General features: G+C 41.0%; 2 protein-coding genes and 1 non-coding gene across 3 annotated transcripts in view; 1 reads left to right on the forward strand and 2 right to left on the reverse strand.

Moving 5' to 3' along the window:
* Positions 1 to 11288, forward strand: part of trappc12 (trafficking protein particle complex subunit 12) — a 47610-nt gene extending 36322 nt beyond the window's left edge. The window contains exons 9-12 of the mRNA XM_069661821.1: positions 2172 to 2270; positions 4449 to 4552; positions 6746 to 6833; positions 8304 to 11288. Coding sequence (XP_069517922.1) covers positions 2172 to 2270; positions 4449 to 4552; positions 6746 to 6833; positions 8304 to 8546 — 534 coding nt within the window. The 3' untranslated portion in view covers positions 8547 to 11288. The remainder of the gene's footprint in view (positions 1 to 2171; positions 2271 to 4448; positions 4553 to 6745; positions 6834 to 8303) is intronic.
* Positions 11289 to 11330: 42 nt separating this feature from the next.
* Positions 11331 to 17797, reverse strand: adi1 (acireductone dioxygenase 1). The gene is made up of 4 exons (XM_069661822.1): positions 17590 to 17797; positions 16241 to 16360; positions 15686 to 15865; positions 11331 to 12396 (listed from the first exon to the last, which is right to left on the reverse strand). The coding sequence occupies exons 1-4, from the start codon at positions 17710 to 17712 to the stop codon at positions 12280 to 12282; spliced, it is 540 nt and encodes a 179-aa protein (XP_069517923.1). The 5' UTR covers positions 17713 to 17797; the 3' UTR covers positions 11331 to 12279.
* Positions 17798 to 19338: 1541 nt separating this feature from the next.
* On the reverse strand, positions 19339 to 19420 carry trnas-gcu (transfer RNA serine (anticodon GCU)). Its single transcript has one exon. It is a non-coding gene; the product is annotated as a tRNA-Ser (tRNA).
* Positions 19421 to 26646: the final 7226 nt, after the last annotated feature.

The following is a 26646-nucleotide window of genomic DNA, read 5'->3' on the forward strand; positions in this document are numbered from 1 at the left end:
GATTTCAGCTTACCATTCCGATACCTCCTGGCGATTCTGGCTCGTACATATGAGGCCGAATAACCGATCCTAGAGCGGCCATGTTTTCTACAACTTTGGAGTGACAGTGCGGCCGCTCCCCCATGTGAGATCACACACGTGGGGGAGGGGTTATGCAGACACTCCAAACACTGTCAGACAATCGTGGCTAAGGTCTGACCTTTGAATGGCAATACCGCTTGTTGGTTTCAGGAGGAAGGAGAGGCTCCGAAAAAGAATCAAATTAAAATATTTATACCATTTTTAAAACGAAACAAACTTTACCGACGTGATTCAGAAACATATTAGAATAATAGAAAATTGATTGCATATCTAAAATATGTCCCCTTTAAACCAATATGAATTAATTAATTAATTTACGGCAGTTTAAGCTGCTGTTTCTCTCAAAAAATAAAATAAATAACGCAATGATGAGCCGTGAATAATACGTTCAACTTAATGATGATGACAATAAAAACAGGCTTAGGGCCCGATCAGGCAGAACGCGTTTAGTCAACCATAATGAAAGTAAAGTCCTCAGCTTGTTATGTATGGGGAAAAATGCTGTGCAAACTCTGAAGCTCTGAGGTGTAGAAGGTTCCTGGTTCAGACGTAGGGGGCCTTTCTGTGTGCAGTTTGCATGTTCTCTCAGGGCACTCCGGCTTCCTCCCGCAGACATGCTCGTTATGTTCATTGGTGACTCTAAAGTTGCTCGTAGGTATGAATGTGAGCGAGCTGCTTTTTTTTTAACCGTAGGCTTCAACAAAAAAGGCAGTACGTTGCGCCTCACGTTTTACAGCCTGCAAAATGCTCTGTCTGATCGGGCCCTTACTGAGCAAACTAACGCTTTCCTCGTACATGTTGTCCACTCCCGTAGCTGTTGTCCGGCGTGATGGTGGCTTGTACCCTGCTCAACAAACGCCATCAGCTCACGGAAGCCTTCTCCTTCCACAACACTTAATGGGAGCTTATCCTCTGTCACCATTTCCGTTATTAGCTGGCTAATCTTTACCTCTCTGGTATCGTCACAACGACGTGTGCTAACAGGGCTAGGAGATGATGTGATGCGAGACTGCCTGTTGTCTGTCTCCCCTGGCTTCTCTTTGTGCTTTAAGCGCAGTGTTTAAGCATTAAAACTAGTATTTCTATGATATACAAGTTTAACAGCACATATCTTGTGCAGCACGTTATCGTCCTCTTTTTTGTCAAAGTACTTCCACGCATCACTTTTCCTGCTCACGGCTGACCAACAATATTTTGCTCCCTCTCTCAACTATACTTGCTGACTGTCCTACCCTATCTGTGGCACTCAGCCTCACTCATTGGTTCCTTATGATATCTTTCAATACAGCTCACAGATATTTTGTTTCGTTTGTCTAAAAAGTCTCAGTAATGCGCCAAAGCAGAGGCACTGTGGTTTTTCACAAAGTGTTTCTTAAACTGGAGGAAAGCCTGTTACTTTTTTTGGACTTTTTCCAGCTGCAGATAAATCCACATTTGCTGCTCTGGTGATTATTTGCAGCTGGAGGATGATATCATTAATGTATTTTTGTACAACAACATGGATTGATATTTCAGCCTTTGACACAGAAGCAGTAGGATAAAGTTCTGGGTTTGTTTTTTATCCTGTATGTGGTTTTAAGTCGTAACTCTGCTTGTAAAAAAATGGCAAAAACCAGAGCAGACATTAAAAAAACTACGCTTGTAGTCTTCACACACTCATGAACAGTACACACAATGTCTGTTCCTCGTCCTAGCCCAGTACACACACTCTCTCTCTGCACACACACACACACACACACACACACACACACACACACACACACACACACACACACACACACTGCTGACCTCTCTCGGTCGCCCCGCTCAGCAGTCCAGTCACCATGTGAGCGATGTGAAGCAGTGCGGTGTGGAGGTGGACGGAGGGTCACATCGCCCTGCTCATACTCCATATGTTTGATTAATGCCCTCTCTCTCTCCACGCTTCAACCCTGCTCTTCTTTAACTTGCTCGCCCTCCACCTGTCTCCACCTCCTACCTTGTTTTACCTCACTAAACTCTACCTAGTGTTTTACTTCCATTGCCCTCCGTTCTTAGTCTCTTTACCTTTTTGCTCATTAACCTCTCCCTCTCTTTCCTCTGTCTCTCAGGACTACGTTCTGGCTGTGGAGACCTATCACTCCATCATCCAGTTTGAACCCCAGCAGAGAGTGCAGCTGCTCAGTGGTATAGGACGCATCTTCCTCCAGGTCTGCACATTAGCACACACACACACACACATGAACCATAGATACATTATGAGAGACTGATTTCATCGGCACAGACACAACCCTCCGAAACCCTCCAGAAACCTGACTAATCCACCAAATCAAACCTGTACCTTGATGATTTAAAGACCCAATATAGCCCTACATCTCCCCTAATGGCCTCAGATCAGACAAGGAAATTAGCACCTGCCATTTTTGTTGTGGCAGGTAAAAAGTTCAGGCCACCATCCACTGCAACTATTGTTCCCGGTCTGCAGCAGTTAGGAGCTACCAAAAGTGGTCCAAGGAAAGAAAACACAAGTGAACCAGCGACAGGGTCATGGACGACCAAGGCTCACTGATGCACGTGGGGAGCGAAGGCTGGCCCGTGTTGTCCGATCCAACAGAAGACCTACTGCAGCTCAAACTGCTGAAAGAGTTAATGCTGGTTCTGATAGAAAGGTGTCAGAACACACAGAGCATCACAGTTTGTTGTGTATGAGGCAACGTAGCTGCAGACCAGTCAGGGTGCCCATGCTGACCCCTGTCCGCCGCTGAAAGCGCCTTCAATGGGCACGTGAGCATTAGAACTGGACCACGGAGCGATGGAAGAAGACGGCCTGGGCTGATGAATCACGTTTTCTTTTACATCATGTGGATGGCCAGGTGCGTGTGTGTCGCTTACCTGGGGAAGACATGGCACCAGGATGCACTATGGGAAGAAGGCGAGTCGGCGGAGGCAGTGTGATGCTTTGGGCGATGTTCTGCTGGGAAACCTTGGGTCCTGCCATTTATGTGGATGAACTTTGACACGTACCACCTACCTGAACATTGTTGCAGACCAAGTGCACCCCTTCATGGAGACAGTATTCCCTGATGGCAGTGGCCTCTCTCAGCAGGATAATGCACCCTGCCACTCTGCAGACATGGTTCAGGAATGGTTTGAGGAACGATGAGTTCAAGGTGTCGACTTGGCCTCCAAATTCACCAGTCTGTGGGATGTGCTGGACAAACAAGTCCGATCCATGGAGGCCCCACCTCGCAACTTACAGGACTTAAAGGATCTGCTGCTCACGTCTTGGTGCCGGATACCTCAGCACACCTTCAGACGTCTAGTGGAGTCCATGCCTCCCCGGGTCAGGGCTGTTTGGGGGCAAAAGGGGGACTTACAGAATATTAGGCAGGTGGTCATAATGTTACGGCTGATCGGTGTACGATGCCTTTAAAAAGCAATTCTTAAATTGATTTAATTTCTATAAGGCTAAATCACAGTAAAAGTTATTTCATGTCACTGTTCTCATAGAGCAAGTCTAGAACGTGCTCTTTGTTATACATGTTTTCATCAGACAAGATCAGTACAGCCCACTTTTATTTAATGCAACAGCTCCACTAGCTGCAACGCTCAGGCTGCAGCTTGCACCAGCATCGTGACAAGATTTGAGGTGACACAATCCAGAGCCCAAAAACTTTGAGTTTGTGCTCTTATACGCTGGAAAAGAACTGCATCTGGCTGTTGTTTGCAAATAAATTATTACAGCACGTAACTTCATCTAAAGGCCAGTTACTTTCCAATACTTTTATATGCTAAGCTACGCTAACTTCTTCCCTTCTCCAGCTTCTTACATGAGACATAGACATGAGTTAGTGATTTTTAATTTATAAATGAACTACTTCCTTTGTTTTCTACCTTTTATTCCTGAGTGCTTAATTATAGTGCAAAGGTAGGGATATAAAGTGAGTAAATATGACATGAACCGGATTTACAAATTAGGGTTATTAAACCCTTTTACAAAATATACCCTAAAAACACAACAGACAACGTCCTGAAATGTTGAACTGTTCCTTTAAGGACACTGATATCATGTGGAAGAGATCCAACTGACAATAATTTCTACCCACAGAATGACGAGGACTTTTACTTCTGTAAACTCTGAGGCCTGAAAAAAGCCCCAACACTTCCCGACTGCATTGTTTGTTCTCTCATCAGAGAAATATTTGTTTTGTCTTCATTATTCTCTTTTGTAATGCTCCTCCATGTATTCTTAGCTGATGCAATAACTCACTTTTCCCAGGGGGATTGTAAAAATGTAGTGTAATTATTTGTTCTTGCCCTGTTTCTCTGTTTACACACACACACAGAGATCAGTGTTAATGTGTTGGTGCTGCTTTGTTCTTGGACAGATCGGAGACGTTAAAACGGCGGAGAGGTACTTCCAGGATGCGGAGAAAGCCTGCCAGATGACAGGGAGCCAGCCCAGTCACACCACCTGTGTGCTGATGAACAGGTATGTGAGTGTGTCGTGTATTTAGCACCTCCATCCAGTCCGTGTGTGTGTGCGCTTCGCGCTGCTCAGGATAATTTTCGCTCCATGATAGCGCCGCTTCCTTCAGGGCTTTTTGCAGGTTTGTGCTTCCTCCTGGCGTGTGTTTTAACACAGGAGGTCACACCTGTGCAGCTCCGGCCTGAGGGGATGTGAAGTATGAGTCGATGCTCAGCTGACAACCTGTCTCACTCACATTGGGTGTATCGATGCTCACTTCACAAAGGATGGTGATTGATATCGGCATGCAGACAGGATTTGCTTCGGGTTGCTGCTGTTGTTTTTAGTTGTGCTCTTTTGTTTGGTTTGAAAGTTACTGATATAGAAACATGAAAGAGGACAGATGTTAACAATAAAACATCTGGGCTGTGTACAAGAATAAAACAGCAGATCTTAACTGAGGGAAACCAGTTAATCCTGTCCTGTTTCGATATTTGTATTTAGTCATTCTAAAGTATGCAGAGGTATGTAAGAAAAAGAAAAGAGAGTATTCTGTTATTTTATCGATCAGAGTTTGTTTTTGTGAAACAATGAGTGATAATGTTAAAGCTCCAAATCTGTTGCTCTTTGGAACCAGCATTGTATTTTGAGGTCGTTGGTAGCCCGGAAGAACTACAGGCTGTTTCAGCCTTTGTATTTGCAAACTAGCTACGAAATGACCCAAAAAAACTGCAAAAAAAAAAAAGGTATCACACAATAGACGCCTGGGATTCTAATATGCAGCTGCATTAATTCAATCAGCGTTCGTCTGACAATGGTATAGCCTCTAGCGCTAAACGACTTCCAGCCAGGATTTCCTTCTCCGTGCGCTGCATTGTTTACAGCCAGTCAGCAGCTTAAGAAGCGACCGTGTGTTCAGATCAAAGTGAAGGTAAATTCTCCCTCAAGATATGTCTGCTAAATAAACGCTGTCATCTCTTAGTTCGTCCCATCCCCCGGAGGAGCGCCCGTTCATCTGTTTGTGCTGAGTCTCAGTTTCACTGTAAACAGTAAGTTACACAGAGGCTGCACTCTGGCTTACTTCAGCGGGATGAAGCCCAAACAGAAACAGATTTTCTTGTGATCGACTTTAATTAACGGCTCTTCAGTTTGCTGAAAGAACAACATCATGATGCAGATTAGGAACAACATGAAGCTTTGTCAGGTCTGTCCTCAAGAGGAGAAGAAAACTACTTTAACATGACAAGTTTGTTGGTCCATCATTTCTGATGCATTCAAGGAAGTCGGGAAATCTAAACCCTGAACGGCTTTCGTGACACAGCGTCAGGCAAATTTTACTCAAGTTGAATTTTTGATGTAGAGCAGATTGTTAGCTGAACTTGCTGCAGATGTTTGTTTATAGAGATTAATAAGAAGATAAATCGTTGTCAGATGATGCTGAAAGGAGCCGGGATGACATTACGGCGGATTACATACACCGCAGCCTGCTGATACGTGATTGGTAAGGGAGGCCAAACAGAAACCAGAACACTTCCCATACTAAAAATCCATGTCCCTGACTACAGATCCTACACAGAAATGTAGCATCTGTAAATAGAGATTACTTCGAGCCAGAGTTAATAGCTAGCTTGGCTGTGGAGTTAGCTGCTCACGCAATGCATCCTGGTACATGTAGGAGCTGCTGGCACGGCTCTGCTAGCAGAAAAATGTAGCTTCTTCTGTCATAATAACACACAGGATTATTTCTTAGTGTGAGGACATATACCATCAACAGAAATTGGAAACCAAATCGATACCAAATAAAACATGGCAGGAAGTCTGTGAAAGGGAAATCTTACAGCTACAGCAAACAGTAAAATTTGAGACAATAGTGTTCTTCTAACTTTGTGTCAAAAGTTTGTGTTTGTCTCTTTCCTGTTTAAACATAACCACAGCCCAGTGCACAAAGACAGCTCCATAGAGTCCTGAACATGGAGTGTAAGCCAGTTAAAGCAGCAGATTAATGCCCATGATTTTAACGACATGTTCACCTGTAACATGAAGGTGTGTGTTTGCTTGTCTTGTCTATAACTATTTTTGCAACACTTTGTATGTTTTTTAAAAGCTTCCATCTGTATGTTGCCATGACCTCAGACTAGGACAAGCTTTCTTTCATGAAGTACTGTTATTGATCCTGTTTGTAGATGTAATGAACGTGTGTGTGTTTGTGTTTTTCAGGGCCTTTGTCTACCTCAGTCAGAACAACTATGGTGAAGCACACGCATCCTTCATTGAAGTCTTGAAAATTGACCCCAAAAACCCTGTAGTAAGTGCTGCTACATCCACCGTAGTAAACAAGTCCTTCAGTCTACAGCGTCTTTATAATGCAGGGCAGGAGCTCAGATAACAGACCAAGAGAAATTGTAAAATGCGACCTGGAATGTCCCCACAAAAACATCTGCTATATGTTCTTATATGATCACAACATTTATATAAACCATTTAAAATTACTTATTTACCATAAAATGATCTTATTTTGTTCAAATGTTAGATACAAATGTTAATACACTGTTACATACTGTATGACCACATTAAATAGAAACGCTGCACTGGGTCCTAATGTTAGAAAGGCTCAACAGGACTCCATAGAAACACTGTATTTCAACAGATTGGCGTCGTTTTGCAGAACTTGGCATTGCACTCTCCGATGAGCTTGATGACTATCACAACAGAGCTGTTTCTCTTTCACCTACGAGATCGCTGAGTTTCCTGTGAATCCAAAATACAATGCTGACGTATTATTTGTAGCCCAAACCATGATTTTTTCCTAAACCTGTGCAAGCTGTTTTAGTGCCTAAACGTCAATAAACTGTGACCTTTTTAAAAGATTAGAAAAGAGGAAATATGGTTAGGCACCGGTTAGGTACTTTCTTAGATGTAGGAACCCCCATCTGAGTGGATTGATGTTGTTGTAACATAATAAACATATTTTCCAGTGTAACCTGTGAATGTGAAGGTGACAGTCTTTTGAAATTCTGCAGGAAGTCTAGTTGCAGTTGCAGCCATGCAGCAGTAAAGTTTCAAAGAGCAAACATTAAAGTGTAGATGTATATCAATCATCACAAACAAATGAGACATCATCTCTGTTTGAAGTTACAGTCAAGCATGAGCTCAACTGAAGGTCTAACTTCCGTTCTAAAGCAAACATTAAATTAATAAATTACTCTTTGGACTAAGCCAAAGAGAATGATGTCATGTCTCGTTCAAAATCGTCAGGTTTGAAATGTAGACTGCAGAAGGCAAGATTTTTTAGACGATCCACCGGTATATTCTTGTTTCGTTCATTATGTCCCACTCTGAGCCGTTGCCTGCAGTGAAAACAGTAGTATTTCACTCCAGCGTCTCGCTGGCCGTTCCTTTCCAGAGGAGGGGCGCAATGCACATTGGGTGTTGTAGGAACGTAGAGCTGTTTGTACAACTTTCTCCACAGCTTTGGCGCCAATTTCAAATATCATTGCTTCTATCGATTACAGAGAACACCAGCTTTGACTGACAGTGGCTTTTTCCAGGGGCGAACTGCTCCTTTAATGTATTGTAATCCCAGTACATTAAGCTCAGCATCATTTGATTAGTCGAAATGTGCCAGGCAGTGTCTGCAGCAACAGCACCTGATTATAAAACTGTTCCATCATGTATTTTACCTTTCTAAAAAATGTACAGCCTCTGGGATGTGGGTATAAGACTATAAGACTTAATGCGAACACCTTCCCCTCTCCCTCCCCCGGTATGTTCCCAGGCCAACAACAATGCAGCGGTGTGCCTGCTGTATCTCGGCCGTCTGAAGGAGTCTCTGGGCCAGCTGGAGGGCCTGGTGCAGCAGGACCCGGCGCTCTACCTCCACGAGAGCGTCCTCTTCAACCTGACCACCATGTACGAGCTGGAGTCGTCTCGCAGCACCCAGAAGAAGCAGGCTCTGCTGGAGGCCGTGGCCTGCCGGGAGGGGGACAGCTTCAATACGCAGTGCCTCAAACTGGTCTGAGAGGCAAGAGGACGAACTGGGGGATCACACACAAACACACACACACACACACACACACACACACACATTCTCCTCCTGTGTGAAAGGGAATGAAGCCCAAGAGTAAGATCTGTAGAGGAGTAAAACGCTTTAGCTCCTGTGAAAGATTCAGGACGGAAGAGTCGAAGTTTAGTGCTTGGTTTCCCAAAGCGAGTGTATATAAGATCATTCAGAAACGTTTTTATTCTATGCCACGCACTTCTCTTTGTCTCAACCTGCACGGGAGGAAGGCATTCCTGTCCCTCTGAAGTGATCCAGTAATCATTCACACATACACTTACAGGAACCGAAACAGTGGCAAGGTCACACGAGGAAAATGGCCCTACAAATGTCCTGTGTAGGATTTTATTTTACAGATTAAAGGAATAGTTTGACATTTTAGCAAAATTCACTTTTTTGCTTAGAGTTAAACAGAAAAATTGATTTGACTCTTTTGTCTGCACCATAAATATGAAGCTGAAGTTGGCAGGCCCTTAAACAGGGAGGAAACAGGCAGTTAAAAAAATAACCTAGCAGCTAGCGGGCAGTTAGCTTTACTTAGCATAAAGGCTAGAAATGGGGAAACAGCCGGCCTGGTTCTATCCAGAGGTCAACTACACACCTAGCAGCTAGCGGCAGTCTGCCTGACTTCGTAAAAAGACTAGAAACACAATCAGCAGGCAGCTAGCTTAATTCAGCTTAAAGACTTAAAATAGGGAAAGCTAGCCTGGTCTTGCCCGAAGGTTACAAAATTCAGCTAGCTGCTAGCAGGCATTTAACTTAACCTAGTGTACAGGCTAGAAACGGGAAAACAGCCAGCCTGGCTCTATCCAGAGGTTGAACTAAACCACTAGCAGCAGTTAGCTTTACTTAGCATAAAGACTAAAAACACAATCAGCAGGCAGCTAGCTTAACTCAGCATTAAGACTTAAAATAGGGAAAGCCAGCCTGGTCTTGCCCGAAGGTTACAAAAATTCAGCTAGCTGCTAGCAAGCAGTTAGCTCAACCTAGTGTAAAGACTAGAAACAGGGAAACAGCCAGCCTGGTTCTATCCAGAGGTTGAACTAAACACCTAGCAGCTAGCGGGCAGTTAGCTTTACTTAGCATAAAGACTAGAAATGGGAAAACAGCCAGCCTGGAGGTTGAACTACACACCTAGCAGCTCGCGCTGGTTCGCTTGACTTTGTAAAAAGGCTAGAAACACAATCAGCAGGCAGCTAGCTTAAAAGAGCATAAAGACTTAAAATAGGGAAAGCTAGCGTGGCCCGAAGGTTACAAAAGTTCAGCTAGCTGCTAGCAGGCGTTTAGCTTGACCTAGTGTAAGGGCTAGAAACGGGAAAAAAGCCCGCCTCGCTCTATCCAGAGGTTTAACTAAACCACTAGCAGCAGCTAGCTTAACTCAGCATAAAGAATTAAAATAGGAAAAGCCAGCCTGGTCTTGCCAGAAGGTTAAAAAAATTGAGCTAGCTGCTAGCAAGCAGTTAGCTCAAACAAGTGTAACGACTAGAAACCGCAATTAGCAGCTAATCTGCTAGCATGTTTGACCTGTTATTGCTATGTAACCTTTTAGACAACACTGGCTGTGATTTAAACATTTTACATTTCATTATTTTTAATGTTGCAATGAACATATTTCAGTAGAAATAACTCTTTTATTGTCTTTCTACTACTCTCTGAAGTCTGAGACACATACATTTGGAAGAAGAAGGGACAATTCTGTGAGACTACAGTGTAAATACAGAAAATCTGGTCAACTAGAGGCCATATTAGCATCAATAACATCATGAGGGATAATTCTTTCTGTAAGGGAGCTTGGCTTTTTACCAAACTTTAGTTTGCATCTTTCGTAGTCATCTATCAAATTCTGCATTAGTGACATTTAAATCACAGAGATGAGGAACAGCTTTCAAACCAAAGTAAAACGGTAAAGAAGAGCAGCAGGTTACAAAAGAAATTTTACCGACTGTTTCCTTTGCTGTTCAGGGTTTTACAACTTTCTCAGTATCAGCATATTTCTTTACTGTCGCCTTCATCTGTCATGTGACCCTCATCTTGCAGGTCACGGTCCCTAGAGAAATAGTCCAGTATGTGACCTCCTTTTGAAACCACAAGTTAGCTAACAGCTGCTAGCTCTAGCTTTATATTAAGAGTGCAGACACGAGATCGGTGACAGTTTTCTCAGTGCATCAGTGTAAGATAGCCTAAAGTGTCAAACTATTCCTCTATATGCTACATTTTTATCAAAGAAATTCTCCTCAAACCACTACAAAGAAATCATCACACTTAGCACTGTGAGACTGAAGAGACACCTTCAGACAGGTGGTTTTAAGGGAGTTGCAGGCTCATAATGTGAGACTTGACTCGGGCATTATGCTGAGCTTCAGTGTGCTTTAACTCTCATAAACTACCACGCAGGTCCAAAGCTTCTGCCTCAACAGACAAACATCCTAAGTCCTGGATTAACAGTTTAACTCTGCAGTGAACATAAATCAGCCCTTCAGATCGCATCGCCTCCTGTCCATGACACTAAATGTAAATTTGTACATAGAAAAGGTGAATCTTTGTTTCTGTTTAAATGATTGTATGAAAAATAATTGTGAAGTTAAATCTTTTAGTGATTTGTCCTGATGGACCTTTAATTTTCACTGCTGTTCTGATCATATTAATGTATATTATTATAAATAATTTGTTTTTATCTTAAATAAAACTGCTCTTTTAAATCAACTTTGTTTGCTTAAATGGAAAGACAACACGAAACAAAACAGGTTGAAAGTAGCAGCAGCTTTATTTTCCGTCGAGCAAATAAAACTTTTGATTCTTGGAGATTTGAATAAAGAAAATTATCATTAATTCTATAATTAATTTTTAAAATATGTGGCTTAGGGAAAGTCTGACAGCAGCTAATAAAGGCACGACTGATTGTTCTGCTGTGAAAGAATTATTCAGACCCTCAACAAAAATAAGTTTATACTTTATTGCAGAAGTTTAATATAATATTCCAAAGTAAGTTTAAGTGAGTGTATAACCACCTGAAAATAAGAAATTTAGTACAGCACAATTTACTACAGTAGCTCAGAAGGGACAGAAAAACGCTCAAGAGCTCAAGAGCTGGACAAGAGCAGTTTTGCAGATTTTGCAGCTGCAGTAAATTTCTTCTACACAATTAAAAGAGGTGCGTGAGGGAAGCTTTTGTCAGTTGGGTGCAATCTGAAACCTCACCACTAGGTGCCACTAAATCCTCCACAAGTCCTTTAAGTAAAAGTATACAGTATGAATAATGATCAGGTGTCTAAAGTCGCATGCATGCAAAATGTTATGTATTTATCTGTAAGCAACATCTTTATACAGCCAGTTAATGTAAAACTGTTTGGGTTTTTTATGGCAGTGCAAAACATAAAATAACTACTAATAATGGTTGTCAAATTAAGTCAAATGTAAAGTTCTTCAACCTGAAATGTAGAAGTGTGAATTAAGATCCCCCTCTGAAACCTCTGTCCGTCTACATGTCATTTAAATCATCACATTCAGCCCTAAAAGTCATTTTAGCACATGATATTGCTGCTCGGCTACAAGAGCTCTTTAAATTACCAACATGTTTTGTAACATTTTGACTATATAGCTATTTTATTGCCTCTGCAGAATCACATAAGAAGCCTTTATTCTAGTGTTAACAGCGGACTCTGCATTGTAGTTGATGTTTCATGGTGCAGCTCTCTCAGGATCCCTGCAGCGAGGCCACGTACTTGTGGCGGATCTCAAACTCATCAGCAGGCCGGTTGTACGCTTTCCACACCGGCTCCCCGATAAACAGCCTCATTGCTTTTGTGAAATGCTGAACAAACAAACACAAACAAAAGAATAAAGACACCAATAAGTTAGCTTGCTGGAAGCGAATTAACCAACTGCTGTTTGAGTGAGAAAATGGATTCAGGCACTTTTAGGCGGGAGATATATTTGCTTTTTAACTTTGCATTCACAGTCACTACCGGCTACGTCATGCAACCACTGTATGTGCGGGATGTTAACGACTGACATGGCGACACTGGAGCAGGTTTCCACGTCAACTTCTAAAAGTGAACTGATCTGTCTGCAGCTGTTTGACAGGCGTGTTTGTCTCTGTGCAGTGGTGATGACACATCATACAGATGTGGATAATTGAGGACTTGGTCTATCAGCTTGTCTTCAGAACTTTATGTGTTGACCCCGTCACATCCCCTCTTCCTCTGCACTGGCCCTACCGTTCATGTGCAGACTGCATCTAGCAACCATGTAGAGCTCATTTTTGAGGGCATGCACAGCCGACGCTCCAAACAAACAGGGCATGCGCATGATGGCTGCCACTGATTCCAACATGTAGTTAAGCATGAGCCTGAGACAAAGGCAGTGGGTGAATAATTATCTTTGCTTAAAAAGGTTCCTAAATGGGGGCGCCGGTTTAGCTTAGTGGATAAATGTCTCGTTGCATGTACAGAGGCCACAGTCCTCGAAGTGGCGGCCCCGAGCTCGACTCCCACCCTCGGCTCCTTGCCGTGTGTCATCCCCACTCTCTCTTCCCCCATTTCTGACTCTATTCACTGTCCTCTAATAAGGGCATAAAATGCCCCAAAAAAAACAGGTTCCTAAATTAATTAAACAACTCAGAAGTTTTTTTTAGGTAGCAGCGATAATAAAAGCTAGTTGACTTCTCTAAATGCTCCTCCTCCTCTCCTCTAGCATAGGACATACTGGACCATCCTTCATTAAAGGACAGGAGATCATAACGACCCACAATTTCTTGCAGCAGCAACATTTACAGAAATGCACCATTCAGTTTTCCAAAACAACAAAGAATTAAATTGAAGAGGCACAGATTAGATATTTATGCTTACCTTGCACGTCTGTGTGAATACTGGATTCTGATTGGCTGAAGGGTGTCAATAATTTCCTCTTTCATTGTTCTGCATTATTGAGCTGGCCTTTAATCAACCTGTTTCTTAGTCAAAGCCTCTGTTTCTAAATAATGCATCCGATTACAGCAATGAGGGACTTGAGAAGTGAAGAGAGAAACTTTAGTTAAAACACTAAAAGTGTCGTGCTGCAGTACCTCTGAACACCACAGGGTGGCGTCTGTAACACACAAGCTGTAGGACTAAACTGCCCCTCTGAATGTACTGATACTGTAGATCACTTTAGCATCGTCTCACCACCCGTTTAACCACACTATTTAACTCTCTGCTTCAGGCTGCGGCCGACAGGAAACATGGCGGATCATTGGCTCAGGAATATCTTAGTGAAACCTGGTTATCTAGGTAGCCATGTTGTTTATCATTCTGTCCCCTATATTTACTACATGTCAGTCGTACTCAATATTTTGGGTTAATATTTTACACCAGGTTGTTCGTATCTTTGCATGAACCAACAGGTTAAAGAGCAACAGACCATAGATGCATGTTTTGTAGAGCATTGTAGTTTCACCTCATCAGACCCACATCAGTAGCATCCACCTGGTAAAGGTGCAGTCAGATGAATCATCCTGATGATCTTTCTTTGACCTCATGATGTCTTTCATGGAGGTCAGGGTTAAGCGATTAAAAAAGAAGACGTGAGAGATTTCTACTTTCGACCAACTGCCTGAAGACAAACTGTAGAGTTTGTCTAAATGTCAAAGTATATTTATCTTAAATGCACAAACAAACAGAGCTTCACATGCCTGTGGCTACTGTGATGACAGTGCCGACAGTGATAACACAGCTGCAACAATAAGAGGAAATAATTAGTGTAACTCTGCAGTCCGTGCACTCTTTTGATTTGTAGGTGAGCGGGTGTTTGGAAATATAAAAACTCATCTGTACATTTTTGTTTGTATTCTGCTGAAGTGAAACACCAGTTTTCCTCTCCGTGTTTGCTCTCCTCTTTTCAAATATTGATCTTTTCTGCAGCAGAAAAAACTAATTTCTCCTCAGGCGTCATTTACATTTCATCTCATCAAACGCAGTTTATTGGAGGTGCGTCGCTGACAATGTCCGAATATCTACACTCCCTACACTGACAGTTACATTCGGCATTGTGCCCGACAGGATGTCTATGATTACATATGTATCTCGTTATTTTCTAATACTTATTCCTGATTATCGACACTGCGAAGGCATTATCCCGCCTCCAACATGGGTAGTTGCCTCAGTCAACAAGAATTAAGACCAATAATTTATGTTTTCAAGCATTGTGCAATCGAATATTTTTAACTCATCTTAATTCTGTTTCCCTGGTGATGCTTAATACCTAGTTGATCACTACTCCAGTAAATAGAACCACCATTGAACCGAACCCTGGAGCGTTTGTCCCCTCGGTGCAGTTCGTCTAGGTTGATGTGAGCGCCTGGAATGAAACTCAGGTGCGGATCAAACAACTGGACCATGGTCCGCTAGGAAAGACAAGTCCCGGTCCGGACTTAAAGTAGGACCAAATACAGGAAACAAACCCTAAAACTGTGCATTGCAGTGTTTACGGGTGCTGACATTTGCAGAGACACGCAGCGAGATGAGAAGAGGACAGACGTGGGGGCACAATAAGGAAATAGTAATATGGGCGACCAAACAATTTCACAAAAGCTTGTGGAAACGCACGAGAACACAGAGGTGTTCAAACTGTTCAGGGAAAAACTAAAAGAGAGTGGAACGGTGTCAGTTAAAAGTAAAAAAAGTCAGACAACAAAACATTAAAGTCTGCGAACATGTTGAGTGATTGATCAGTGTGCGCTCTCGCTTTGTTTACTTCAGGGAGTTTACCAACAAATTCTGACCAATCAGAGAGCAGTTTCCTCGCGCATCAAAACTTTTGGTCCGCTGGTGAAAGCTGCCGTGTGAACACAAACCAATCTCGAGGCATAATGCAACTTTGTAACAATTTGATCTTTGATTCGGACCAAAGTCCCTGAAGAAGAAATTAGATGTGAGCTTGTTTAAAAACTGCATACAGTCAGGCTTTGACTGACTTCCTGTTGCTTTTGTTGCTCATTTTTCAACAGGCTGATACTTAATGAGCAGTTTCACCAAGAGTTCATTGTCTGGAGTTAACTGACACCCAGCAGCCAATCAGAATCGAGTACCCTCTGACCATAGTATCAATTCACGTGTGGTACGTACGGTCTCGTCCGGCGTGAAGCGGTGGTAGATGCCGGCCGGGAGGGTGATCAGCTCCCCCTTGGTCATCCAGATGCGGATCCACCGGTCCTGCTTGTCCCTGATGTCAAAGTACGCCTGGCCGTCCAGGACGTAGCGGATCTCATCATCTAAGTGCAGGTGCTCGGAATAAAAAATCTTCAACTGACGGACACAAAGAGACAAACAGACTTGACTGATGGATGGTTTCATTACAAAATATCTGTCCAAAACAGTGTAGAGTGAAAAACACCAGCTCTCAAGTGGTGGTGAGTTTAGTCTCCAGAGGTTCAGTAGCTCTCGGGGAGTTCAAATACAATTTGATAGATTTGCAAAGAGAAGTAGTAATATTTCTTTTTTGCTAAGTCAAGATAGGCTAACAGTTATTCATGAAGTAGGTGCCTCTTTGAAGTATCCATCCTTTCGTTTGAGTGACATTTGTTGAACTTTAGAGGCTCCTGTTTTTCCTGTTTTTCAAATTAAAAAAGTTTGTATTATTTAACATGTACAGTTTTTGCGGAGTAAAGTGCTCTCTGTTACCTTTGCTTCATAGTCAGGCAGTGTGTCCCTGCGAATAGTGATTATGTCCATGTAGGAGTAGCCTTGATCTTTACGGATCTGCTCCAGCTCGGGGTCGTTTTCATAGATGTCAGCATTCAGCTGCACCAACAGGAAAACAGATCAGATCAGTAAACAAACATGAATGTGTGGAAAATTACTCAAATGCTTTTGTTACCAAATTAATTGATCACATATGAAGATAGTTAATCCCCTGCTAGCAGTTAACCTTAGCCCCCTGTTTAGATAATGATAAACTCTCATGTGAGGAATAAACATCAAAAGACAAACTAAAGCTGTCCAGCAGTATGAAATCCACTGTCAAAGCGTATACAGAAATTACATCCACAGGCTTTTAAAAGTGGTGTGTCAGTAGTAAACGAGTCGGCTGAAAGAGCCAGCTCCTTTCTGAGATGATTTCTATTCATTTAATAAAGAGCCAAGCATGGTGAGACTTAAGTGAACAGCGCCGGTCGAACAGAGGAGACATGTTTTTTGTTTCATATAATCTTATACAAATTAAATGACATATGTTTGTCTGTACATAATTGTGTAAATATGTATTAACCTAAGTAATTATTTCTGACATATTCTACTGTTCAATCATCGATATGACCAGCTGTTTACATTTATTAAAACACAGAATATTGTGTATTTATTTAGTATTCAATCAAGACACCTTCGTTATAATATTTGAGATCACAGAGTAATACCATGATATTCTTTTATTATAAGGCTGAGTATATGTATATTAAATAATTTAAGTCTGATATGTGCACATATACCAATTGTGGGTCGAAAAATTGCACAATTTGACTGAATTATCAAAACTAGAAGTGGTAGTTAATGAAGATTGGGAGCTACAAGAGGCTGTCCCTTGCTAAGCTGAGACAAAAGATCAGGATAGCCGAGCAAATCTCCTAACAGAAGTTAACATTAGCCCCTGTTTGCGCCTCTATTATGTAACGCTAATCTATCATGTGATGGTCAACTAGCCAGCAGAATTAAATTCACTGTCAAAACTTTAAATAAATTGTGACTTACTTCAGTTTTTTGTTTATTCTCACAGGCCACTGCTTAATTACAATAATTGCGACCATTTAAAGCTCAAGTTAAAAAGCACATCAAAAATGTCGACACATTTGTTTGGATTTGTTGCGTTTCACAGTCACTACATAACCCGAATTAGTTATTAACTTTGTTTGAGACTTTGTAAATTAATAAAACACAATCTTTGACTGTAGCTAATCAGAGTAAAAGTTACTTATAAAAATGTTAATCCTGCACTTGGTTGGCTGTCATGAGGAAAGCAGCTAACTAACGTGCTTTACCTTCACTGAAAACACCCCCAGCTTCTTTAACTCGTCCAGGGAGACGGGCTGGTTCGGTTCCAGTCTGTGCGGCTTTTGGGGGTCTTCATCCGTGCTGTCCATGTACCACGCTTCTATACCCATGCTGGAGATACCTGCAGGACGTTTCTACACCTGGACTCGTGAGCAAAACACACTGAAAAAGATCAGAGTTAAAGTATCATGTCAAGTGAGCATGTGCAGCCCCACTTCCTGTTTACAGTGGTGGCGCATGCTCTTTCACGTAAGCCCGAAGGAATCCGTTGTTACGGCAGATTTAAGGTCAACACCCAGACTGTATTGCTTATAGCAATGTCGATAATAATTGTATTTTTTCATATGCAGTTAATTTTGAAAAAGACATATTAGAAACGCACAGAGCCATCTGTTTTGGTAGCTTTACTTTGAAGGGTTCCAGCAGAAGTCCAAGTCGCTATTTTGCTAGTCTCCCTTTTTTCTATATTGAAAACATTTTACAAGAGCAAAACATGTACAAAAGAGAACACAGAGAAACATTTAAATAGTATTCATTCATTCTTAAATATTTTTAGTCTAAAGAAAAACATATATGCAGACATATATATAATAAATTCAAGTTGTCTTGTATTGCGTTTTGTTTTAGAGAGCAATGAAATGAATACGTCGCTCATGTTGTTCTTACATGAAGGATTTTTAACAAATTCACTTAACTTTATCGGTGAATAAGTATAATTAACAACTTATATGAAATCACTCACAATGTAGTAAAATCTCTTCGGAAGAAATCCTCTGCTAAATTCGTTTAATTGTCTTTACTTTCACACCGGTGGAGATGACTGCAGTAATGTGTGTATTACCAATCATGAGGGAACACTGATCTCTAGTGTTCACTGAGAGAAACTACAACTCATCGTTATAACAGTTGTTATGATTTAAATAATGAATGCAATAATATACGCAGTATTATTTATTTATAATTATATCAATATCGGTGTATTATTTAGAGTATCTGATCTGTTTTCATTATTTTAACTTATTTGGCGAGTGAAATATTTTTTTTAAATGTGGTTTTATTTTGAAGGTTTCCACCGGAACTTTGTAAATGCTAATGTTCCTTTTTTTGAAAGCCTGACATCGTTTCTGTTGTATGAAAAGTGTGTTTTGACAGTTCGTGTTCATGATGTACGTGCATTTGGACAACAGTAAGGAAACATTTAAAGCAAATAAAATAAAAATTAAGTTGTCACCGGAAGTGTAGTCTGCCTCATGCTGCATTCAGGGGCTCATCGGATGGCCCATTTTTCACGAGTTGTAAAGTCGTTCTTACGACTTTCGTGTTTTCAAGGGCGTATTTTAAGTCGTATTTTAGAAAAACATGAACGCTACGAATTATATTTGTGTTATGTTGTGTCTCATTAATAAGAAATAATCTAAGTCAGCAACTAACAGTTACAACCTAAAAGCATATTTCAAATTACAAATGCACCAAAAAAGAAGGACAAAGTTTTTGACATAATTTGCTTTGGTGTGCTACGTTGGCATATCGGGTACCATAATAACGTCCGACTACTTAAGTTATTGTTTCAAATTGGGAATAATTCTTGTGATTATTGCCACTCGGAGACATATATTCCCGATTTTCAGACACCATTCAAACGCAGCATTACTCCTGTGGAAACTGCCACGTTAATGATTGGAGTTTTTGAGATCATGTGATGAGCTGTAGACCGTGGCGTGAAAACAGGAAGATTTCGACGAGGATGGGATTCGAACCCACGCGTGCAGAGCACAATGGATTAGCAGTCCATCGCCTTAACCACTCGGCCACCTCGTCGATGCAACCCGCTTTACCACAGTGCCATTCTGTGTTGAGTTAGGGTTAGGGTTATGTAGTGCTTTCGTTAGGTTAAACCACCACGGAAAGTCACAGCAGCATCTTTAAATCCACAGACAGTGTTCAGGAGGAGGATTGTAACAGCACACTCGAACGTACCATATCATACAGTATAAATTACACAGATATATCCTTTCTATCGAGGCATGTATGTTTACTTTGAAAGCTGCTCACCAACTGCTAACAGCAGCCTTTGTACACGCGCAGGTTCCGTGAAGTTAATGAGGCAAACAAATAGCAGCTCTTGGTTGTTGAAGATCAAACTGAAAGGGCATACACATCTAGGAAGTGAATATCAGCACAAACGTATGGCTCTTTACAGAAGTACTTATGGCAAGCCGTTTTAACATTTAATCGAACCACGCTCCTATCTGTAATTACATTTTAGATAGCCATAATAGCATTTCTCCTAGTCAAAATTGTATTCTCACTAGTCAGCATGGTAATTAAAGATACCCGCAATAACATAACTTACTAGTAGAAATTGTATTTCAAGATATCTACAGCTTTGATTGTACTAGTCAAAACTAAATTTAAGATATCTAAAAATCCTTAAAAAGTATAAGTGGCCGTTTTAACATTTAATAGCTAGACTGGATATGTATTGCAGATATCTGTAATTCAATTCCTCCTAGTCAAAAACAACATTTCAGATATCCACAATGACATTCTTCCTATCCACAATTGTCATTTCAGATATCCACAACGCCATTCTTCCTAGGACAAATGACGTCACTTTTGCCATTCATGTGTATTGGGCTTTCAATTTCAGATATCCACAATTACATTCTGGATATCTAGAATGAACATTCTGGATATCTGCAATAGAATTCTTACTAGGAAAAACTCCCATTTCAGATATCTTCAATCCAATTGTTACTAGTCATAATTTTCATTTCATAAAATGGCGTCCTGTCTACCCGTCAACAGATATCAACAATACTTTTATGGATATCTGCAATTGTATTGTTTCTAGTCATAATCCTAATCGTAGATATCTGAAATTACATTTTTACTAGTCATAATACGAATTGTGGATATCCATAATGACATTTTTACTGGTCATAATACGAATTGTGGATATCCATATTATTTTGTAGTAATAGTATTTTGGATATTCAAAATTACATTCTGGATATCTGGAATAGTTTTTCATTTTGGATATCTGAAATGAAAATTGTTGTTTTTGACTAGGAGGAATTGAATTACAGATATCTGCAATACATATCCAGTCTAGCTATTAAATGTTAAAACGGCTTGCCATAAGTACTTGTGTAATACTTATGTACTGTTCAGGGATGTTGGAACTATTTTCTGGGAGGGGGTTCTGTGTTAAATGCATCAATCTGGTGCATTTTGGGAGAAAAAGTAAAAGCCTAGCTGAATGAAGAACTTTGTGTTCTTGTAAACAATTGAAATCATCTGACAAATAGCCTAAACTGTACACACTTTCCGCTGCCTGATCAACTGTATGCACACGCTGTCACGCACATCTCACACTCGACTTGTACTCTATAATCTATGATGCCTTTCGCCTGCATTGGCCAACATGGGCTGTCATGTGTGCGCACGGTTATTGTAGCTCACATGCAGTATGTCACAGACACTATGCCACTACAGCCTGCATTGCATTTTCACATGTTGATAAAAAATATTTTCACTCCCATTAAATTCGTATTAAATGCATATATAGATGTGCAAATGATGTATAACTGTAGGCAACAAACTGCATACATCTGATTCAGCTGGATTGATTGATATATTGTTGCACACCCTTGGCTGTAAAGTCTAGGGGATATGGGCTTATTTCACAGCGGACATTCTGACTTCTCACAGGTGGAAAAAACACAGGTGTTAATAATAACGTGTCTGAGAGAGCCATGACAGGCAGTCAGCATGCACACAACCAGGACCATGACATTTAAGCAGCTAAATGGAATACAGCCATCATTAATGCTACTATAAACACCTGCACTTTTCCTACTGTGATATGCTAAAAAGTCTTATATGAATAGAGCCTATTGGGAAACTTAGTTAATAATGAGTGGGACAGAACATGATAAACACCTTTGTAAGCGCTGAAAACAAGCATATTAATATTATTTTGAACCAGGACATTTTAGTGTTTTACAAAAATGTGCTAGGACTCTGGACGCCCAGCTTGAAACTGGGACAATCCTGGACAAACAGGTGATGTCGATAGCAGGTGCTGTCACACCATCCGCATCCCTACTTCCAACGTGTCTGACTGTTTATAAAGTATACATAGAATTTTATTTTTTCTTAAACTGGAGACTATTTCTGGCCATACTTGTCTTTGTTAATTTACATTTTCTTTTATATGACCACAGATTCTGATGGACTGGGACACGTTTTGGACCATGCACCACCAACGTGTTCGAGCCATATAGGACTCTATAAGCTATGCAGTGTCTGCATAATCCTCATACTTTATTTGCATATGCAAAGAAGGGACAAGTGACGCGTGTTTGTCGATCCAGTTTGAGTTGCAAAAGTCCTACTGGTTTGGACAACTTTAAAAAATAAACACCTACAGAACAGGTGACAGAGTGAGGAACAACTTCGAGTTTGCTGTAAGAACCAGGTAAAGAAAGTCTTTAAATATTAATGTCAGCCACCTTTTCCTTTGTAGTATTAAAACACACAAGAATAGTTACATCTTCTGTGGTTAAGGTTTTAATTCAGTAGTTTTATTAAAACAGTGCCGGAGTGAGAACATCTGTCGTACATGATATTTAACCAGGAGGCAATTGGAAATTACCATAGCAACAAGGGCACAGGCTGCAGCTGATACTATACCCTTATATAAAGAGGAATTTATAAAGCTTGGAGAAGAAAGATGCCATTACTGCATACGAGGCATCTAAATCCCTCTAACGAATCTAAACAAATGTACTAAACTCACTTTCTAAACTCATTTGATTTCTTTATAATAAAGTGAATTAATCAGTCATATTAAAACAGGTGCAAACAAATACTGTGCATTAAACAAGGGAATCAAATAAATAACAATAAAAACATACACCAAATAGCAAGAACATATGTGCTATGAACAATGAAATATGTACAAGATGTGATTATTATATTAAACTGAGAGATTATTTTAATTGTGCTCTAATTCCTATTACAGTTTTCAGGCTGTAAAAACAGAACTGTGGCAGTTCATCCACCAGAGGGCGCCACACTTTACTAAGAAACACGCTGCACCCCACCTGGTTCACCTGGAGGGTGTTTTATAAAGCAGGATTTGGCCTGTGAGCTGTGATAATAATGAATCTCTGTGTGATACGACCCCTCTCAAACCAGCGGACAGGACTTCAAACGTAAACTGCAGGAACGTTTTCCAGCCGTACGATCGTGTTGTTTTTGTGTGTTTCTGAAAAAACCAAAGAGATTCACTGTCCTTTCATTTGAAGGTGAAGCGACATCTCGGCCTCGGCGGGAAGAGGAGACGTCATGAGAATGTGTCATATCAGCTGGCACTGCACGCTGCTTTACAGGAATCTGTGTGAGAAAAATAAACAGAGCAACATTGAAGCACATTTGACTCGCAGATCTGCAGGAATTTAACTGATTCTTTGCCATAAAACATGACGACGTGAGCTGCTGCTCCGAGCACCTTTATTTCCTTTTTCACTGCTGTGTTTGAGCTTCCTATCCAGAGGGGGGAAACTCCGATAAATCATTAACAATTTAAAAAAGAAGAAGAAAAAATGATTGAAATTTGAGATCAGTAAATTGTCATGGAGGTCTTTGAGCTCGGTCCGGTCCCAGATGAACCATCAGGTTATTTACAGACAGATTCTCCTGCTGGATCAGCACTTCAAACATTATGTGATCAAAGAAACGGCCCAGATTATGTTTTAACAAAGTCTCAGATTCTGTCCTGGGATTTGACCAAGTCTAACAAAAAGAGACAACCATGAGGGTCATATTGCAGACCACCTCACTCCTGAGGACCCACGTCTGCAAGCCAAGAGGGCCAAAAAGCAAAGCAGCTTTATTTATAAAGCACATTTAAAATACAGCAGGAATTCAAAGTCCCTTTCATGTGCAAAGAAAGTTAAAAGAAAAGCATTAAAAGCACCAGTTTAAAATTCTTTGAGATGGAATAATATTATAGCAAGTGGACATGCATCCATTTTATTTACTCCATTTTCCTTTGATAAAAAGTAATTTCAGTTGTTTTCTGGAGATCTCGACTTATTTATCTCGTTATCTTGAGATAACAAAGCTGGTTTTCTTGTGATAAGGTGATAATTTAATTGTCTGTGGCTGGTAGGGCTGGTCACTGTGATATTACAGAGCGGGACCTGCCATGCTGACATCGCCCACACTAATGAGGTAAGTTAACCTCCTGAGACCCTGCGTCCATCTTCACAGCACCATAATATTTAATTCTGTAAAACTTAGACCCGTTGGTCTCATTCATGGACACTTTGTCCACCACCCTGTGGTCACAAAAGCAAATGACACTGATCAGTGTACATTCAAGATGGCCGTGAAGACGACCAAAATGTGTTACAGTCGGTCTCTAAAGAAAACTCAGGTACAAAACCTCTTCAGATTTTACGATTGAAACCTTTTTTATTTAATGCGTATGAACAGTTGTAGCTTGATATGGGAGACACATTTGACTAATTTTATCAATAGCAACAAGCTACAACACCGTTAGGACAAGACATTGGGACTTTTTCAATGTAACACAAAGACAATTCCTAGGTTTTATACTGATTAGGTCCTAATAATCCCCAAAAGGTGGGAGAAATTAAAAATGCATACCAAACAAAAGCTCGGGTCTCAGGAGGCTACGCCTGTTTCTATGTTTGTTTTGTCCTTTAGCAGCTCTGAGGATACGAGTTATGATCATCTGACGTTACGGTGGTGCAGCTTCGTTATCTCGAGATAATGAGATAAATAAGTCAAGATCTCAAGAAAATAACCGCAAATTATTCGTTATCACAGGAAATTGGAGTAAATGAAATGTATGTCCGCTTAGTGCTTTCATAATAAAGTTGAATTAAAGATAGTTACCATGCAGGTAGCGGTGCTGTCGAAAGTTGTCAAATAAATGTAAATAAATGCGCAGTAGACAAACATTGATTCATGTTTAAAGTGGGCAGGGTTTGGGTGCATTTGTCGCAAAATATTAGCTAACCATTAGCTTTGTTTCTGACTCAGGGTACTACCAGCTGACTACTTCTTTTAAGGTCTAAAAGGGCCTATTTGGTTTATTTTCAGAGATGTAATTTGTTCTGAAATGATTGTGTTATTAGAACCCCTGAGTGACTGAGCGAGTGAGTGACGGTACTTTCACAGCCGTAGAGAGAGAGAGTTGCAACATTGCAATGGCAGATCATGGAGCATATTGGACCTCCACTGACGTGACTCTCTGTCTATATGGCTCTGGATACTTTGTTCAGGGAGTAAGCGGGGCTGCTCATCTGCTGCTCCTCCGCTGTCCTCACCTACGTCCGCAGCGCGCACCTGCTTTCAAACACGTTGTCATCGGCCTCATGAGGACGGTCCTTGTAACACATTGCCCACAAAAGCGCACCTTGACCTGATGCGGTCAGACACAGGTTTTGACCTTGTCTTGTTTCATTCAGACTGCTGGGAGAATTTTCCTGCCTGGACATCATCACCTTTCAACGTTGTTTGTTAAATTGGAAAGCCTTTAAACAGGGTAATATAATAAGACGTGGTTATTTATAATATAAATCAGACACAGTAAAGTAGCATGAAATATCTGTGTGTGTCACATTAGTGATTTTAATGCATCTTTTCTTCTGAGCCATGAACCTCTGCTCTCCTCTATTTAACAAGACTATGATAAGATTAATGTCAGAGTCATTTGTGATTAAAACAAGGGAAAAAGCAGGTAAAGGAAAAAGCATTTTTCCTCAACATTTTAGCCTCTTTTAGCTCTTTGTTTGGTTCTGCAGTTTGGCTATGTGACTTCAGAATCTGACGACTCAGGCCCCACACACGCTTGTTCTTTTACATGTCCCATCTGTAGATCCAAATACCATTCATTTACTCTCAGGCACATTTTTGTGTTTTTGTTAGTCACATGTCTTATGGTGGGCTGCATGGTGGTCACAGCTAGTTGTCTGTCTCTGTGTATCAGCCCTGTGATTGACTGGCGATCAGTCCAGGTGTAACCCCGCCTCTCGCCCGATGACAGCTAGGATAGGCTCCAGCACCCCCGCGACCCTGAACAGGATCATGGATGAGTGAACATATCGTCTTGATTTCCTCCAACTGAACCAGTCAAATGTATTATCTGATTCAGGTTGGGCGATAGCATTTATCTTATATGGGGCAGGTCTGATATGACTGCCTGTACAAAGAGGCTCCATTGAGGCATTTTAGTAACAAGAATTCGTAACCAGAAAATTGCAAACAACATACAGAAAAACAGATTTCGTAAAGCATATTTGATTAAATGAAGATCAAGTCAGTGTTAACAAACGAGACGCTAAAGGGGAGGTCGTCTGGTGGCTACGTTCTGTTTGCACCAGTGAGCTGAAATGCCTCCTGCTTAGGCGCTTGCAATTATCTGGCACTAACTTATGTGAAAACTGTGTGCTGAGGACGACACCCTGAGGCTGTTTGTCGCTATGCGTGGGTTGTTGCTCAGCTTCCATGTTAATATGACCTATCTATGTTTCTATCATTTTCATGATGAACTAGCCCTTCGAATAAAGGCTTTTCACCTTTTTCCAGAAGAGCGTCTTTGCTTTTCACCTTTTAGCGACACGTGGCAGCGAGGGGCTTCTTTAAACTTTTACCACATGTGTTTACCTAACTGTTTAGATGCCCACCATATCATCAACACTGTCTTGGTGAGATGTTGTTTACATTCCCTAAGACAAAATTCTGTGTGGGCATTTAAATAACTGCATGCATTGTTTTATCAATGTAGCTTTATTTGACCATTGGGCTGCTGCACGGTGGTGCAGTGGTTAGCACTCGTTCCTGGTTTGAACGTACAGACGTAGCGGGCCTTTCTGTGTGCGGCTTCTCCCCGTGCATACGTGGGTTCCCTCCTGGTTCTCCGGCTTCCTCCCACAGTACAAAGACGTGCTCGTTAGGTTCATTGGTGACTCGAAAATTGGTGTGAGTGTGAGCATGAAAGGTTG

Source organism: Semicossyphus pulcher, unplaced genomic scaffold (assembly GCF_022749685.1).
Source record: "Semicossyphus pulcher isolate SPU_LCO1_2020_fin unplaced genomic scaffold, fSemPul1.0.p SCAF_14, whole genome shotgun sequence".
NCBI classification, from domain to species: domain Eukaryota; kingdom Metazoa; phylum Chordata; class Actinopteri; order Labriformes; family Labridae; genus Semicossyphus; species Semicossyphus pulcher.

Coding starts and splice junctions, on each gene's coding strand:
- adi1 (XM_069661822.1), bottom strand. CDS start 17,712: ATGGGTATAGAAGCGTGGTACATGGACAGCACGGATGAAGACCCCCAA. Junction 16,361..17,589: donor TGGGGGTGTTTTCAGTGAAG/GTAAAGCACGTT, acceptor CTGTTGGTGCAG/CTGAATGCTGACATCTATGA. Junction 12,397..15,685: donor GCTTCACGCCGGACGAGACC/GTACGTACCACA, acceptor TTGTTTGTTCAG/CATTTCACAAAAGCAATGAG.